The sequence below is a fragment of the Phyllostomus discolor genome, chromosome 11 (assembly GCF_004126475.2).
Source record: "Phyllostomus discolor isolate MPI-MPIP mPhyDis1 chromosome 11, mPhyDis1.pri.v3, whole genome shotgun sequence".
Classification (NCBI taxonomy): domain Eukaryota; kingdom Metazoa; phylum Chordata; class Mammalia; order Chiroptera; family Phyllostomidae; genus Phyllostomus; species Phyllostomus discolor.
Genome location: NC_040913.2, coordinates 47,967,160 through 47,984,484, shown reverse-complemented (window position 1 = coordinate 47,984,484; position 17,325 = coordinate 47,967,160). Strand labels below are relative to the sequence as shown.

General features: G+C 38.5%; 1 protein-coding gene across 1 annotated transcript in view; it reads left to right on the top strand.

Annotated features, from left to right (window-relative positions):
- The window catches only part of LOC114508749 (RCC1 and BTB domain-containing protein 2-like), a 43,432-nt gene that overhangs the window by 17,760 nt on the left and 8,347 nt on the right, over positions 1-17,325 (top strand). Inside the window, 13 exon segments of the mRNA XM_028526809.2 lie at positions 413-568; positions 797-947; positions 3,095-3,261; positions 3,813-3,971; positions 4,109-4,216; positions 5,592-5,741; positions 11,289-11,328; positions 11,331-11,362; positions 11,364-11,429; positions 11,431-11,479; positions 12,010-12,135; positions 16,073-16,176; positions 16,179-16,215. Of these exon segments, the coding sequence (XP_028382610.2) occupies positions 413-568; positions 797-947; positions 3,095-3,261; positions 3,813-3,971; positions 4,109-4,216; positions 5,592-5,741; positions 11,289-11,328; positions 11,331-11,362; positions 11,364-11,429; positions 11,431-11,479; positions 12,010-12,135; positions 16,073-16,176; positions 16,179-16,215 (1,345 nt within the window).

Below are 17,325 nucleotides of genomic sequence, written 5' to 3'. Positions count from 1 at the left end.
CAAGGACTTATTTTGTTAAGAATTAAGCAGCAGATGAAATAGCAGTCTTGTCTTTTTTCCACTCTTTTATAGCCAACCTATTTTCCAGAGCTACGTTTAAGACAGCCAAAACAAAGAGCTTGCTAGATATTCGGCTCCCCAAAGTTCAGCCTTGGATGGTTCCTGTGTCCTTGAGGAAAATTAATAGGTGAGATCTGATTCTGTCCAGAACCTCTGGCTCTTGATTGTAGTGAGAGCGGTACTGAAGCAGTTGAGCTTGTGAAGGCAATTTCCGCAGCTGTGAGAGGCCTCTCAAAGCCAGAAAGAGCTCATTCCTCATTAAACCAGGGCTAGCTCATCTACAGAAGGGAAAGGGGCAAAGAAATTTAATCTTTTAATGAATAATCTCAATATATATTTTTTTCCTTTTTAGCCAGTACAGGCTACTCTGTCATCTTTGAAGATGTTAGATGTGGGGAAGTGGCCGATTTTCTCCCTTTGTTCTGAGGAAGAACTACAGTTAATTCGTCAGGCTTGTGTCTTTGGCAGTGCTGGCAATGAAGTTTTATATATGACAGTAAATGATGAGGTAATTCTGAAGAAAAAAATCAACCACTTCTATTTTCAGTAATGGATTTGCTAAATTGAAGATGTTGGGGGGAGCTAAGGAATTAAGATTAAAAAAGTACAGAGGGTAGATTCTTACTTTTTATTATAAATGAAGCAGCTTTGTTTTAGGAGCACTGTGCCTGTTTGAATGTACTTACAGGTTTGTCAGAAATGGGACTGCTTGAACTAACACTGGTTTTCCCCACAGATTTTTGTGCTTGGCACAAACTGCTGTGGTTGTTTGGGATTAGGTGATGTCCAGAGCACCATTGAACCTCGGAGACTGGATTCTTTAAGTGGCAAAAAAATAGCCTGCCTCAGCTATGGGAGTGGTCCACATATTGTCCTTGCAACAACAGGTAACCTAAGAACACAGTGTAGAATTTTAGCCCTTGCTTTATTTGTTAAGAAACAAGACTAGGACCACCCCTTCAATCAAGAACATACTTTTTGATTGGGCAAGATTTTCTGGCTCTGCCCTGTGAACTTACCTATGTTTTGGACAATGTGAAACATATCTGAATACCAAAGTAAGGTAATGTAGCAGATAGCATTTAGCAATTATTGGCACTTTAAGTTCAGTAAGCCCCTTTTGTTTACATTTTTAAGTGTAATTGTTTTGCATTAAAATTGTGAACTCACTGTAGACTTTCTGAATTTGAAATTCTGATCTATGAACCGAAAGAGTAAAGCCAGATTTCAAGATCCCCTCCAACTCTTAGCATTCTGTGATTCTTATGTTAGTGACTGATAACTGTAGTTGGTATTTAGTAACACAAGGAATTAAATATTCTCATGGCTATTTCATGAATTCAGAATAATGTGACATAATTAAAATATACCTTATAGGTTTTCTTAAGTATTATTAGTAATAAATACTGTTAGTATTATTTAAACTGAAAATAAACTTTATGTTCTTTTATATACTTATTTCACATTAATAACTTTTAGGGAATTTTGGTTGCCTGTGACAGCAGACTAGATTGTTCAGATCACTTCTTCACTGAAAACAACTGAAAATTCTAGATAAAATATTAAAAATATTTTTCATAGAGGCATCAAAACACAAGGCAAAAAGGAATTATTAGATAAGATTTAGGAGAAAGTGTGACCTAAGAAGTCAGAGGGGAACCTGAAGCTAATTTTACCTTAAAGATATTTGCCTATTCACTTGAATGGAGTTGTGGTCTAATGTACTCATGATGTGAAGGGGTCATAAGTCAAAGACCTCACAAATTAGGCTGGGACCACAAAGGACTATACTTTTAGGGCAAGGATGAGCCAGTTCTTTCATCTTACAGGACTGAACAAAAGAATTCCTGGGCTCTGAGCAAATAGTAAGAAAAAAAGAAAGAAAATCTCTACCTAAGGGATTGTAACCATGTACTTGTATTCCAATTCACATCAGTCTGGGTGGTCCAAGAAATCTCAAGTCTTGAATTCATTAGAAACACCTTTAAGTACCTTCAAGAAGTGGATGCATATCCTTTCTTTAGGAAGGCAACTTCATTCTGTACCCAAGGGAGTGTAATGCCATTGAAAAATACTTTTCCAGTGGCAATTAGCAGCATGTAGTCAAGGACAACCAGGCACATAATGAAACAGGTACCATGAATGAGAACTGGTGCAAAAAAGACAGCAAAAACTGACTGCTATATATCAGATATTAGAATTACCAGACACCAATTATAAGATGACATTATATGTTATTTGAAAAAAAAGAGCTTGAAGATACTTGTAGAGATCATGAAAGACTTGAAAAAGAGCCAAATAATTATGAAAATGAAAATCTCAGTAGATAGGTTTAGGTGCAGTTTGGACACAGCAAAAGAGAAAATTAATAAACTGGGAGATTGATCAGAAGAAATTGTCTGGAATGTAGCACAAAGAGACAGTATGGTAGAAAATACAGGTGAAATGAGTATATACTATATGCTTTCATTTATTTGAAGTTTCAAAACAGGACAAACTAAGTTCTGTTATTCAGGTTTATATATCAGGTTTTTGGGGGTGATCAAAGGTTACATTTCCTCACTTGAATGGCAGCACATGGATGTGTGTACTTTATAATTATTTATGAATTTGTGCATATATATCTTATGAACTTTTATGAACATAAAGTGATGTAATAACAAGGATTAAAGATAACTTGGTGATTGTTTTATGGATAAGGAAATTAAGGCCTAGAAAAGTGAAATATTTTATATTTCAGTCTAATGATTCTATTCTATTACTCTTAGCTGCCTTTTTTCCCCTGCTGTTTATTAAAACCTATTTTCCAGCTATTATAATTGCATTTATTTAAATTTCATCTTGTTGCTTTGAGGTAGAATGTAGTTTATACTTTTCAAATGTATTTTTTTATAGAATGAGTTTGGTGGAATAGTGAAGTTGATTAGCTTTTGCAACTAAATTTTTAGTTTTCATTTGTAGAAGTGTGCAAAATATATTTTCATATAATAAAGTAGATATTTTGAAAGCTAATTATGTTTCTTTCTATTTTCAGAAGGAGAAGTCTTTACCTGGGGTCATAATGCTTATAGCCAGCTGGGCAATGGGACAACTAACCATGGTTTAGTGCCCTGTCATATCTCTACTAATTTGTCAAACAAACAAGTGACTGAAGTTGCCTGTGGGTCTTACCATTCTTTGGTATTAACATCTGATGGAGAGGTAAGAATAATCAGTATAAAGCTCACTGATTTTTTTCAATAAGATCACATAAATACCTGTAGCAGTCCTAGAAGTATGATCATTTGATTAAAATGACCACCTCTCTCAAACTCAGTCTTATTCTTGTTAGCAACTCATAGTCATGGTGTTTGCATGTATTTAGGTTTACCTTTATGTAGTAAGAATTTCTGTTACTGCAAAATTTAAAAGGATATATTTTTTCTTCTATATTGCTACAATAGAAGGGGTTATTTGCAAAAAGAAAAAGCCTTCAAATGCTGGAAAATATGGCTGAAGCAAAGTAGATATTCCTATAAATATTATATGATATGTAATAATAATTATTGTTATGTAGATAACACCAATAACCTAATATTCTAAATTAATATATTTTATAAGTTTTACAAAAACTTCTCTTCCTATTTTGTGACAATTTATGGATATCAGTCACTTTGAGAGCAAAGATGAGGTGCCATAAGTATACATTAGTATCCAATTGAAATGCTTTATAAATTATTGCATTTCATGAACTGATTTTTTCTTTCAAATAGGTATTTGCCTGGGGTTATAATAACTCTGGGCAGGTAGGCTCTGGATCAACAGCTAATCAGCCAATCCCTCGAAGAGTCACTGGCTGCTTACAGAATAGAGTAGTTGTGAACATAGCATGTGGGCAGATGTGCTCAATGGCAGTGGTGGACAATGGGGAGGTAAGAAGGTTATTTCATATTATTTCAAAAAATTGTTTGCATTATCAGTGTCATACCAACATAGCATGTGTCTCATAATAGAGAACTTGATTGCTTTTTTGTCTTTTGTTGTCATTGAGTCTCTCATTTTCTCTCAGGTTTATGTCTGGGGTTACAATGGAAATGGGCAGCTTGGACTTGGCAGTAGTGGCAACCAGTCAACCCCCTGTAGAATAGCAGCCTTGCAAGGCATACATGTCCAGCGGGTATGTTCACTGTTGGTTTATATGTACATGTTATTAATTCTTCGGTGACAAAAATACCAATGTATTAAAAACAATTTTTTATAGCAGGATGAAAAGTTTAGCTGCTTAGTTAGATGTCTTCACTGAAGTAAAGGTTTAAGCTTTATTTCCATGAATTGAGTTATAGTTATTCATCAGAAAATTTAAAATTTCTAGAACATTCTCATTCACAGCTGTGGAATATAAATCTTTAAAATATTTTCCAAGGAAACGTTGACAATATGTATCAAGAGCTTTACAAATATTCATACCTTTGATCTGTAATTCTACTCCATTCTAAGACATGAAAGAGAAAGTCACAGAATTAGTAGAAGAAAATAACCAAAAAGATTAAAGAAGAAGAAGCTTTAGTAAATAATAAATGTAGCATAATTTATCTAATCAAACAATAAGTTAATGGTTAAATAAATATACTACACCTATGTAAACAGAAATGATATTTACAAAGGACAAAAGATTATGAATAATTTGGGAATCGTGGTACATGTAATGTTAAGTGAAAAAAGATACAGCCCTAGCTGGGTGGCTCAGTTGGTTAGAGCATTGATCCATACACCAGAAAGGTTGCAAGTTCAATCCTCATCAGGGCACGTATTCGGAGTCCACATGGCAGGAATCCAATTGATGTTTATCTCACACTAATGTCTCTCTCTCAAATGCATATACATCCTTGGGCGAGGATTTAAAAAAAAAGACACAGAACTGCTCAAAACAGCTATCTGTGCATATCTATATGTAAATAGAAAATATTGATCTTGAGATTACTTGCCATATTTATACTTTTTTCACATTGAACATTTTTAAAAAGATTTTATTTATTTATTATTATTTTTAGAGAAGGAAGGGAGGAGAAAAGAGAGAGGAGAGAAACATCAATGTGTGGTTGCTGGGGGGCCGTGGCCTGCAACCTAGGCATGTGCCCCTGACTGGGAATCGAACCTGCGACACTTGGTTCACAGCCCGCACTCAATCCACTGAGCTATGCCAGCCAGGGTTTGAACATGTTTTTTTAATAATAAAAAAAGAAAATTATTCTTAAAAACTAAAGTGTCCATTTTTTATTAACTTCATACACCCTGATCTCTGTTAGCACAATGAATGTCATATTAAAACTGAATACTAGGCTAATGTCACTAAAGACTGACATCCATCTTAGTGTATAGTTTGGGGCACATGGGAGCCTGAGCTAGTTCTGGAGGAATTGGTTAACTCTTAATGCTTGCCTCTCTAGGCAGGCTGTCTCTTCCCTTTTTTTCATTTTTGATTCTAAACATATTTTGTGAAAGCATGTTTCCTTCTATTTTCAGGCCTGAGTGGATTTGGTCTTTTCTTTCAGGTTGCCTGTGGCTACGCACACACTTTAGTATTAACGGATGATGGCCAAGTATATGCTTGGGGAGCAAATTCTTATGGCAGTTGGGGCACTGGCAATAAAAGTAACCAGTCCTATCCCACTCCTGTCATTGTGGAAAAGGACAGGTACTATGTGCATTTTCAAAATAACTTCAATGTTTTCTTAGTGATAAACAAAACTTAGATATAGAATTATGGGGAATTTATTGCTAGTATTAGAATATTGTTTAACAGGAGCATTGGTTCCTCTTTAAGTTGACTTTTGAATAGTTGGTGAATTTGACTGTATGTTAAATATTCTATTTTCCCTTACCCATATTTATCTACACCTCCGACAGCTACCCTTACAAACTACAATGACCTAAACCTCCAACAGCTATTCATACATTATTCTTCTCTCTCACAAATAGCCTCTTCTCTCCCTCCTCATTGCTTTCTGTTTTACATTCTTTTTTTTTAAAGATTTTATTTATTTTTAGAGAGGGAAGGGAGGCGGGGGAGAGAGAGAGAGAGAGAGAGAGAGAGAGAGAGAGAGAGAGAAAGAGAGAGAGATAAAACATCAATGTGCGGTTGCTGGGGGTCTGGCCTGCAACCCAGGAATGTACCCTGGCTGGAATCGAACCTGGGACACTTTGGTTCCCAGCCCACGCTCAATCTACTGAGCTGCACCAGCCAGGGCTTGTTTTACATTCTTAAGATGAAATTGATAACATTTGTATTCTGTCTTTGTGGTTTAGGAAAATGTGTTTCTTGGTATGAATCAAGGTTTCAACAACAGATGACCTTAGGCAAAGGCAGGGGACCTTGGCAGTGGCTTTGGTCCCAATCCTAGACCCTAAGGTTTCCTTTCAACTTTCTCCACTCTCCTTCCTGTAGCAGCTTCTTCAGTCAGCCAAGCCTGCCGCCCCACCTCTGAATTCCCTTGTGGCACTGGGTGTTCCAGGAAATGTTACCAGGCCATGCTTAGGGAAGGCCAGGTCCCACATCCTTCCACATCATAACCCTTTTGGTGTGTCTGTACCAGCTTTTCTCCAAGAAGCAGTGTTCTGCCTCCTATAAATGGCAAAGGCTGCTCCATTTTATGAAGGCTAATAATAAACATTCAGAAATGATTGCAGGAATTATTTTTGATTTATGTGGTAGGTAGTTTAGCATAGATAGACACTGTTGTGTTTCAGTCAGTTACATTTTTCATAGAACATCATCACTGAAAAGGGAGGCTATCATTTTAAGTGGTTTCCCAAAGTACAGAAAAGATATTCAAATAATCTAAAAGTCTCTCTGCCTGGTAGGTCATTGTGGAAGTGATTAAATATTATGAGAACAGAGCAGTTAATTAATGTTTATCTAAACAGTGTTGTTCAGACTTCCTCTTCTCCCCCAGAACACCTAGATTGCTTTATAACTAAAGTGGTTAAATGTAGAAGGCTTTTTTCTTTTGTTAACTGTTTAGATGTCTGTATGTTGAACCCTCATCTCATCGTCAGACCAGCACTATCTCCCTCTCCCTCCATACTGTCAGATTGGTGTTTTCTTACACTCTGAGGCCATCTTGGAAGCCTCGCCTTCCTCTCATTGATATTCTGGGGGAGGAATAAACTTTCCTCTACCCTCAAGTGTTCTTCTGGTTGGTCTAATAATCAAACAGAGATGCAACAGATTAACAAGAGAAAACAACTGAATTAATACATATACATGTATGGAACCCCACAAACATGAGTTAGGCTCTGCATGCACAAGAGGTTTAAAGATAGCAAGGGAACAAGAGTAAATAAGATCTCCTGAACTAGGGATGAGGTAAGTTGCCTTGGGGCTTCAGTGGGTCATTGCAGGATAATAAGAGCAGATGTTTAATAAATAGGAGTTTGTCCTGCCCTATAGATAGGTCAAAAGAGGTTATCTCTGATAACCTCTTACTCTGGGTAAGGCCCCTAAATCAAGTTCTTCTAGGTAGTTCAGGAAGGGGCAGAAATTTCTTTTGAGCCCATTGCTAAAGTTGCCTTTAGCTGAAACAATCTGCATACCACAGAAGCACATCTTGGGGTGACTTGTTCTGAACTCCCATGATATCAAAGGCCATCCGATTCTTCCTTGGAACCATGATTGGACAAGACATCAAATCCATCAGCATTCTCCAGCTTGTTTTCTAGTTAATTCTTTTTCTCCCTTTCAGCCTGTCTTGCACACTATTGCCAGATTAATCTAGAACTCCATTTTTATCACATTATGGCCCTGTTTACAAAGCTGTTTCCATTTGTCTATTATATCAGATCAAATCTAACCCTTCAGCCTTGGATTTAGACTGATATCACTGGTCTAGCAAACCTCCTTGTTCCTGTTTATTCCACTTAGGCCATCTTAACATCGTACCTTCTTTAGCCTTGCTGTTTTTACTGTCTGCCTACAAATTTGTACATGTTTTTCTCTCTGGCTTATATGCTCTTACTCATCCAAAGCCTTTGTCGGCCCAGCTGAACGCCCTTTTACTTTAAATACTCCCTGAGGAGTAGCCAGGTAGTCCCCCTTACTCAGCAGAGCACCTGTAGGTAGTGCTGCATTATGATATTATCTGGGAGTTTGCAGTTTCACAGATGTGCTACTTCTCTCTTCAGACCCCAGGCAGGTCCCATTGTGCCTGAAGCAGCTGTTAATCATGGGGAAAAAAAACATTTTGAATGTGCAGTATTGCTGTTTAGCTTATTCATGTACTCTTCACACAAGCCTCCGCTTTTCTTTTCTTTTCTTTTTTTTCTTTTCTTTTCTTGTAACTTGGCCTCTGACTCCCAGCCATGTCCTGTCTACTACACAATCTAAAATGAATTGTTTACTGAAAACCTACAATGCATTATTAAAGACATTGAAAAGACACAGTGAAATGAAAAGATATAATGTGTCCACGGACGAATCAACATAGTTAAATGGGGATTTTACCAGAGCACTATAGAGCTTTTATGCAATCCCCATCAAAATCCCCAATGTCATTTTTTAAAGAGATAGACCAAACAAAATCCGGTTTATATGGGAACCACAAAAAGACCCCAAATAGCCTAAGCAACCCTGAGAAAAAAGAATGAAAGCTGGAGAAATCACACTTTCTGACTTCAAATTATACTATACAGCTACAATAATTAAAATCAATTGTTGCTACTCTCAAGCTACTCTCACACGTGGATTTAAAATGATAGTAGACTCACTTTTCATGGAATAAATGTATTTATTCTATTTCCTACTCCATTTTATATTATTTTTTTTGAAAAAAGTATTTTTATTAGGAAGCAAAATAATATGACCACTTTCCGCATGTGGGCAAGGTTTGTTTTGAGCCAATTTGATAACTAACATGCAAATAGGAAAAGCCTTACTATTTTGAATCAATTATTAGAAATATACAGTCTCTATACAGGGGAGGCTTTGCACTTAAAATACTGAGTAGATGTAGTAATACTGTTACTCCATCTGGAGTAACTCCTCCTATAGAGGTTCCAATTACAGAAACCTCTACTGTTAGGCTATGATTTGTACACCAGACATTGTGCTTGGTGCTTAACATTTTCTCATTAAAGTCTCACATACTTGGCCTTGCACTGTGATGAAACTGAGGCTCATAGATACTCAGGGACATTCCAACAGTCACACAGCTTCCTGGTAAAACTAAGAATCAAATTTAGTTCCAACATCCAGGCCCTCCATTCTGAGACATACAGCTGGGACATAACAGCCTCATTTCCTCCAATACTCTTGGGCAGTTTTCAAGAGCATGAGAAGCTATCCTCTAATCAGTGATGTTACTTGTGCTGCACCAAGAAAACCATATATCTCTCATCCTTCTGCAGACAAGCTGCCACAGCAATATCCAGGTTGTACAATGCCATCCTCCTCCCTCCTTGATTGGGAAACCTCTAGTTAAAGCACGGTACAATGAAGGAATATCTTCCAGCCTTCAGTTCCTAGCCTCGGCCCTTGGGGTCTTACCCACCCCTCAGTTGCCTCTGTGTTGTGAATCTTTATCAGTAAAATGATCTACAAATTATATTTAGTAAGACACTATACTGGAGTGCTTAGGGGAGAGAATAAGTCAGCGAATCAGCCTAATAGGGAACTTGTAATCTAACTGAATAGATAAGATAAATTCACTTGAAAGATAACAGAGACTGGCTGGAGTGGTGTGGATAGGGAAGTAGTTCAAGAGCTCAGGTGAGAGACTTCTTACCTCAGGGCTGTTTGAAACTGGGCTTTAAGAGATGGGTAGGATTTTTGAGGCAGAGAGTAGGAAAGAACATTCCTAACTAAGGACTTTAATTGTGAATAAAGGCATTGATGGGTGGTAAGTACATCTGTTTGTTGGAACATAGGGTGTGTGGCCAAACATCATTTGAAAGAAGGCTGGACATAGGTAGAAGCCAAATGATGAAGGCCTTTAATGTCACTTGTCTGGGTTGTATCCTTTGGAAGTCAGTGAAGGATTGAAAGTACTGATAAGAATGATGTTTTAAGAGAATGATTCACCTGCCAGTATTATGCAAATTTGGGTCAGGAGCAGAGAGGAGTTATAAGGCAGAGACGCAGGAGGCTGTTTCAGTTGGTCCAGATGTAGGGTGTGTCTGACTGAAGGTGGTGGCAGATGGAGAAATTGCAAAGGATTTATGTTATTTGCCAATTGGATATTCTGAAGAAAGTGGTGAGGAAAGGGAGGCCAGAGATAATTCTGCAGTTCTGAGCCAATGGTCACAGAGGATGCTGATACCATTGCCTGCTGTGGCAAAATCAAGATAACAGCCTCACTCAGGGGCTAAATACTTTATTATCTTTTTTTGTATGATGGTTTATTCTTATGGCAAAGTAATTATTTCCAAATCAGTATTTTCTATTAAGAACTGTCCTGGGAACTAACCCCTAGCAATCATGAACTTACTACACTAGGGTCTACATGTTGATCCCACGAAAAACGGCACTGTTGGGCTTAAGACAGTCCAGTGAATTATAACTACTGAATTTACTGTTTGCAGTGTGAGGTGGGGTGACTTAAGCATATTTCATTTAACCCTAAAATTGGTGACTGTTTTGACTAAAAATATTTTTTTGAACCTGGCGTTCAGGGGTGGTCAAGTCTTTATTATCTACTTTGGTAATATTTTAACAAAATTTTTCTTTCTTTTTCTTTTTTTTCCTGGTCTGGCCCTCTTCTGGATTTTGTACTTGAATTTTAAAATGGTGATGGCACATTTTTTTTTCCTTTAATCCGCACCAAAGGCTATGCTTATGATTTTACAGAAATGGAGGACAAGGAGAGAGGCGGTATGAAGGCAGGGAAAGAGAGAAATAGAAGGGAAAGAGAGAGAGAGAAACTCAGTCAATTGTAGTTGTGTCTATGCAGGCCCTGACCTGGGATCAAACCCATGACCTTTTGGGTAAGGAATAACACTCCACCCAACTGAGCCACCTGGACATGGCAGATGGTACATATTTTTATAGGCCTACTGGCTAGAAGTGATAAGATCTTCACTAGTATAAGTGAATTGAAGTATAGCTTCAGTGTAAATACCTGTATATTGCCTGAAAATTTAGGAGATTCGGTGTGTGTAAGTCCTTGTTTTGGTTTTGAAATCAACCTAAAGAAGGAGAGATCCACTCATTTCTTTTCTTGGTTTCTACTGTGTTTACTTGGTGTTTGTGAACTTAGAATTTAGAAATTGCAGCCTGCCACTCTACCCACACATCTGCTGCAAGACCCAGGGTGGGCATGTGTACATGTGGGGGCCAGTGCCGGGGCCAGTCAGTGATCCTGCCTCACCTCACCCACCTCTCCTGCACGGATGCTGTGTTTTGCCTGCTTTGCCACTCCTGCTGTCTCCTGGCGCCTACTCTCTGTGGGTGAGCTGATCACTGTCCATTTGAGTAATGGCTTGAAAACTAGGAAGAGAACCTGTGGTGCTTTTATTTTGATAGGAAGGACTTTGTTAAGTGCCGTATCATATAATTTATTCTCTTTCATGGACTCCTGTGAAAAGGAACTAGTTTGATTGATTTGCTTTTCTTAAAAGTATCAGATACCAACACTACATACCAAATTAAAAATGCTTTTTACTTCACTGCTTTTTGATGGAGAAAACTCCTTTTTTTTAGCTAGTATATTTACACAAACATTCAAATTTTCATTTAATGAGGTGGGTTTTGACTTCATAGTTGTTGTTTTGCAAGATTTAGAAGCAGATGTGTGTGAGGTTCTAACCCTGATAATTACAGAGATGTGAATTCATGTTTAGGGGGAAAAAGTGTTGTTCAGTTCAGTTATTTTGGAGAACTGGTATTTTAATGGTACCCTAGAGAGCAGTGCTATATTGCAACCTGCATTTTCATTATGTCTGTACTTAATATCAGAAACACTGGTATTATTCTCTTAGAACCTGATGACCACCTCACAGTAGCTGAGTTCACTGAAGAGGGAATTGACAACCCCAATACTGCAGACCTGAAATTTCTGGTGGATGGAAATACATTTATGCACATAAAGTCCTTCTCAAAATTATGTAAGGAATAATTTATTTTGGGAATTGAAATGAATACATTTATTATTGGTAATCTAAGGAACTACTCTAAGCACCTAAGTAATTATGCAAAGAAATCCAAGGCAGATTTTGCCCTTAGGAGCTTACAGTGCAGCTGGGAGTAAAACACATTGTACATGGAACAAGAAATTATAGAGGTCGGAGATACAGTGAGTGGAAGGATTATAGTTTAGGGCATAAGTACCTATGGCTTCCTTACAGGACTTTACAAATGGTCTGTCCACCTTGGCTTCAGATAGCAGCTAGCTACCAGCGGGTGAGTGAGTGTATTGTGGTGCTTTTAGCACTGCATGGACTGCTTTCAACACAAGTAAATTTCCTAGCTAGGAGCTAGGCTCAGCCCATAAACATCACTCTCCTCAGTCAGCTATGGGGTACTGAACATTTAGAAGCTTGAAAAAAGAGAAGATAAGGCTTTTCCAAAGCAATAAGATCCAGGGTAGAACTAACCACATATTTAAAAAAACTCAATATATTGATATATAATTTTTGTGTGAGCTAGATTCATTTAAGTTTGCATTTCAGGGACTTCCAGCCAAGATGGAGGCATAGGTAGATAGATACACTTCGTCTCCTCGCACAACCAACAGGGAGGAAAACAACAAAATTTTAAAAACAAAAAATAACCACAACTGCCAGAAAAATCAAAACTGTAGGAAGTCCAACACCAAAGGACTTAAAGAAAAAAACATTCATTCAGACTGGTAGGAAGGGCAGAGGACGGCAGCTAAGGCAGAGAAGACTCATAGTGGAGAAGGTGTTTGGTTGGTGGATGGGTGGTCCCACATTTGTGTGTGGATAAACTAGGAAGAACAACTAGGGACCCAAGACTGTACAACCTAGAGTTCCGTGTGGAGACATAAAACCTCAAAACTCCTGACTGTAAAAACTTGTGGGGGTTGTGACAGTGGGCAGGATAAACTCCCAGCCTCATAGGAGAGTTTAGTGGAGAGGACCCACAGGGTCCTAGAATGTACACAAAACCCACCTACCTGGAAACCAGTACCAAAAAAGGCCCAAATTTGCTTGTGGGTAGTGGGGAAGGACTGAAAGCATGCTGAGAGCTGAGCAAAGTGTCCATTGTTCCTTCTTGGAACCCTCCGCCACATACAGCAACACAATAGCAGTGATGTGGATTGCCCTGCCCTGGTGAATACCTAAGGCTCTTCCCCCTTACTACTAATGTAAACAGGTGTGCTGAGACAAAGATAAAAAAGTGTCCCTAATAAAGAACAGATCAAAACTCCAAAAATAGAACTAAGTGATGAGAGAAAGCTAACCTATCAGATGCACAGTTCAAAACACTGATAATCAGAATGCTCAAAGAAATGGTTGAATATGGTTGTAAAACAGGAAGAAGTGAAGGCTATGCAAAGTGAAATAAAGGAAAATGTACAGGGAACCACAGTGACAGGAAGGAAACTGGAACTCATATCAATGGTTTGGAGCAGGAGAAAGAAAGAAACATTCAACCAGAACAGAATGAAGAAACAAGAATTCAAAAAATGAGGAGAGGCTTAGGAACCTCTGGGACAACTTAAACATTATAATATCCAAAATCATAGGGGTGCCAGAAGGAAAAGAGGAAAAACAAGAAATGGAAAACTTGTTTGAATTTTCCCAATCTGGCCAAGGAAATAGACTTCCAGGAAGTCCAGGAAGCTCAGAGAATCCCAAAGAAGCTGTACTCAAGGAGGAACACACCAATGCACATCATTATTACACTGCTCAAGATTAAAGATAAGGAGAGAATCTTAAAAGCAGCAAGAGAAAAGGAGACAGTTACCTGCAAAGGAGTTCCCAAAAGACTGTCAGCTGATTTCTCAAAAGAAACCTTGCAGGCAGAAGGGGCTGGGAAGAAGTATTTGAAGTCATGAAAGGCAAGGACCTACATCCAAGATTGCTCTATCCAGCAAAGCTTTCATTTAGAATAGAAGGGCAGATAAAGTGCTTCTCAGATAAGGTTAAGTTAAAGGAGTTCATCATCACCAAGCCCTTATTATATGAAATTTAAAGGGACTTATCTAAGAAAAAGAAGATGATCAAAACTATGAACAGCAAAATGACAACAAACTCACAACTATCAACAACTGAACCTAAAAAAAACGAAAACAGCCCTAACTGGTATGTCTCAGTGGATTGAATGCTGGCCTGCAAATCAAAGGGTTACTGGTTCAATTCCTATTCTAGGGCACATGCCTGGGTTGCTGGCTTGGTCCCCATTAGGGGATACATGAGAGGCAATCACACACTGATGTTTCTCTCCCTCTCTTTCTCCCTCCCTTCTGCTCTCTAAAATAAATAAATAAATAAATAAATAAAATCTTTAAAAACAAAAACAAACTAAGTAAACAACTAGAACATGAACAGAAAGACAGAAATGGCAATCACATGGAGGGTTATCAGCGGGGAAGGGGAAGGGGAAGAATGAGGGAAAAGGTAGAGGGAATAAGAAATGGTACCATAAATGGTAGGTACAAAATAGACGGGGAGGTTAAGAATAGTATGGGAAATGGAGAAGCCAAAGAACTTACATGTATGATCAATGAACATGAACTAAGGTGGGGGAATGCTGGTGGGAGGGGGAGTTCAGGGTGGAGGGGAATAAAGGGGAGAAAAAAAATGGGACAACTGTAATAGCATAATCAAAAAAATATATAACAAAGAAAACCTGAAAAGAAAATAAAGTATCCATTTTAGGAGCTTTGGCATATGAATATGTCTGTGAAAGCATTTTCCCAAATTAAGATACAGAACATTTCTATCACTCCTCAAAGATCCCTTATGTCCCAGCCCTGGGGCAGGCAATCTTCTTCCTGTCAGTACAGATTAGCTAGCATTTTCTAGAAGTTTAATAAATAGAACTATGCAAGTATGTATTCTTCTGTGCCTGGCTTTATTCTTATATCATGATTTTTGAAAACTCATCAGTGTTGTTGTGTAACTATATATAAATACTGCTGCAACAAATCAGAAGCTCAAGGTAGCATGTTAGTCTCAAGTTTGCCTCTTGTTAAGGTCAGGCTGTGTCACATTTGTTGTCTCTTACTACAGTACACAACCTTCATAAGGATTGGTGTGTTAGTTTGCTAGGGCTTCTGTAACAAAGTACTTACAAACTTAGCTTCAATAATAGTCATTTACTCTCCCACAGTTCTGGAGGCTAAAAGTCCAAGATCAAGGCATTCCTAGGATGGGTTCCTTCTGAGGGCTAGGAAAAAGAATTTGATCCATGAGGTCTCCTACTTCTGGTGGTTTGCTGGTAATCTTCGGTGATCCTTGGCTTGTGGCAGCATAACTCCAGTCTTCACATGGCATTTTCCTTGTGTGTGTGCATGCCTGTGTCCAAATTCCCCCCCTTTTTATAAGGACAACAGTCATATTGGATTAGGGTCCACCCTAATGAACCTCATTTTAACTTGGTAACCTCTGTAAGGACCCTTTCTTCACATACTGTTATATTCTGAGGTTAGGGCTTCAGCATATGAATTTGGGAGGTACAATTCAACCTGTACAGGAAGTGAAAACAAATCACTCAGAGGTTATAAAGACAAACCCACCTGATTTCCATAAATGCTGTGCTGTGGACATGTGTGGGAACTCTGCCAGCAAGGCTGGCACTTTCTCCACCGAAGATGGCAGCAGGGGCAGCTCCACCACAGCAGGTTTGCATTTGCAGCCTCTTTGAATTAATGGTGGTTAGAAAACTGGCCAGCAGAAGTAGTGAGGGACAGAGCAAGAATAAGAAGGTATGCAACTTGGAGAGTATCATGTGTAGTGTTGTGATTTTCCCCTTCTCCTTGTTAGTTTTTCTCCTCTAAGCCCCATGGGGGCATGCTCCTTGTGTTTATCTGCTCTTGCACAGAAGCTAGGACCTGACATCCTTTTCTTCCTTCAGGTTGTGAGCATTTTCGTTCTTCGTTGGAAGACAATGAGGATGATATTGTAGAAATGAGTGAATTTTCATATCCTGTTTACCGAGCCTTTCCTGGAATACTTGTAACACAGACAGCATCAGCCTTCCCCCTGAGGAGGCAGTAGGTAATTAATTGCCACAGACTTTACCAAGAGATTAGCCAAGTGCTGGGTAACTGGGCTAGGTGGTTTCTGTAGAGCCTAAATAGACATCACCAGGAGGGCAATCACAGGAGTTCTCTTTTTATGTGTCAAACCCAAGCTGCTTTCCCTTGCTACTACTTAATACAAAGATTGACTGGATAGATAAGAGATAGATGAATTATCAAACCATCACCACTGTCATGTGATGTCATTCTTAGTTGCTATATGTTAGTATTGTACATAACTTTTAACTATCATACCTGTTACTCTCAAGATGTTTGCATTTTAAAAAAGATGAAATCCACATAATAATTAGCTCTGCTGATTTCCATATCTGTGAATTTCTGTCCCAGATGGCTTTAGGATGGACCACTGTGTCTGGTGCATCCTGTCCTGAAAGGAGTGAGGGGTGTTCACCTGTCAATAAAAAAAAACAACATGGTATCCAATGGACACAGAGTTAAACACATACTAAGTTTCAGTTATAAGTGTCAGCAATATTGTTGACCAATGGTATAGAAAAATTAAGGAATTACTTCTATAAGGAACTAAAGAGAGTTCAGTCTCCCAATTTATAAATTAAACATTCATTTTACATGTATAAGCCAATAACATTTTTTACCAGGTCAGCATTTAATTTTACTCAGGCAAACAGAAGTCTGATTTCTGAAGTTTTATAATTTTCCTTCCTTTCTTCCACAAATGTTTTAGTGCCAATGCCCACTATGTGTTACAGCTCCTCTTGGTGTCTGTGAGGAGGCAGACTGAGGCTCTGCTACTGTGGAGCTTGTATTCAGATAAGGTAGACCAGCCCTAAACAAATAACTACAAGCATCAGTCAGGAGAGTCAAGGGAGGCCTCTGTTGGGGAGTGTACTGAGCAGAAACCTGGGTAAGTCATGAGGGAGTGAGCCATGAAGATACCCAAGGAAGAGCCTCTAAGCATGGGAAATAGTAAGTGCAAAAGTCTGAGACAGGAACAGATTTAGCATGTGGAGGATGTGGGAGAAGGCCAGAGTGGCTGGAGTGGACTGAGCAAGACTTGTAGTGGTAGGAATTGTGAAATTGAGAGCTGGGCAACATCATACATAAT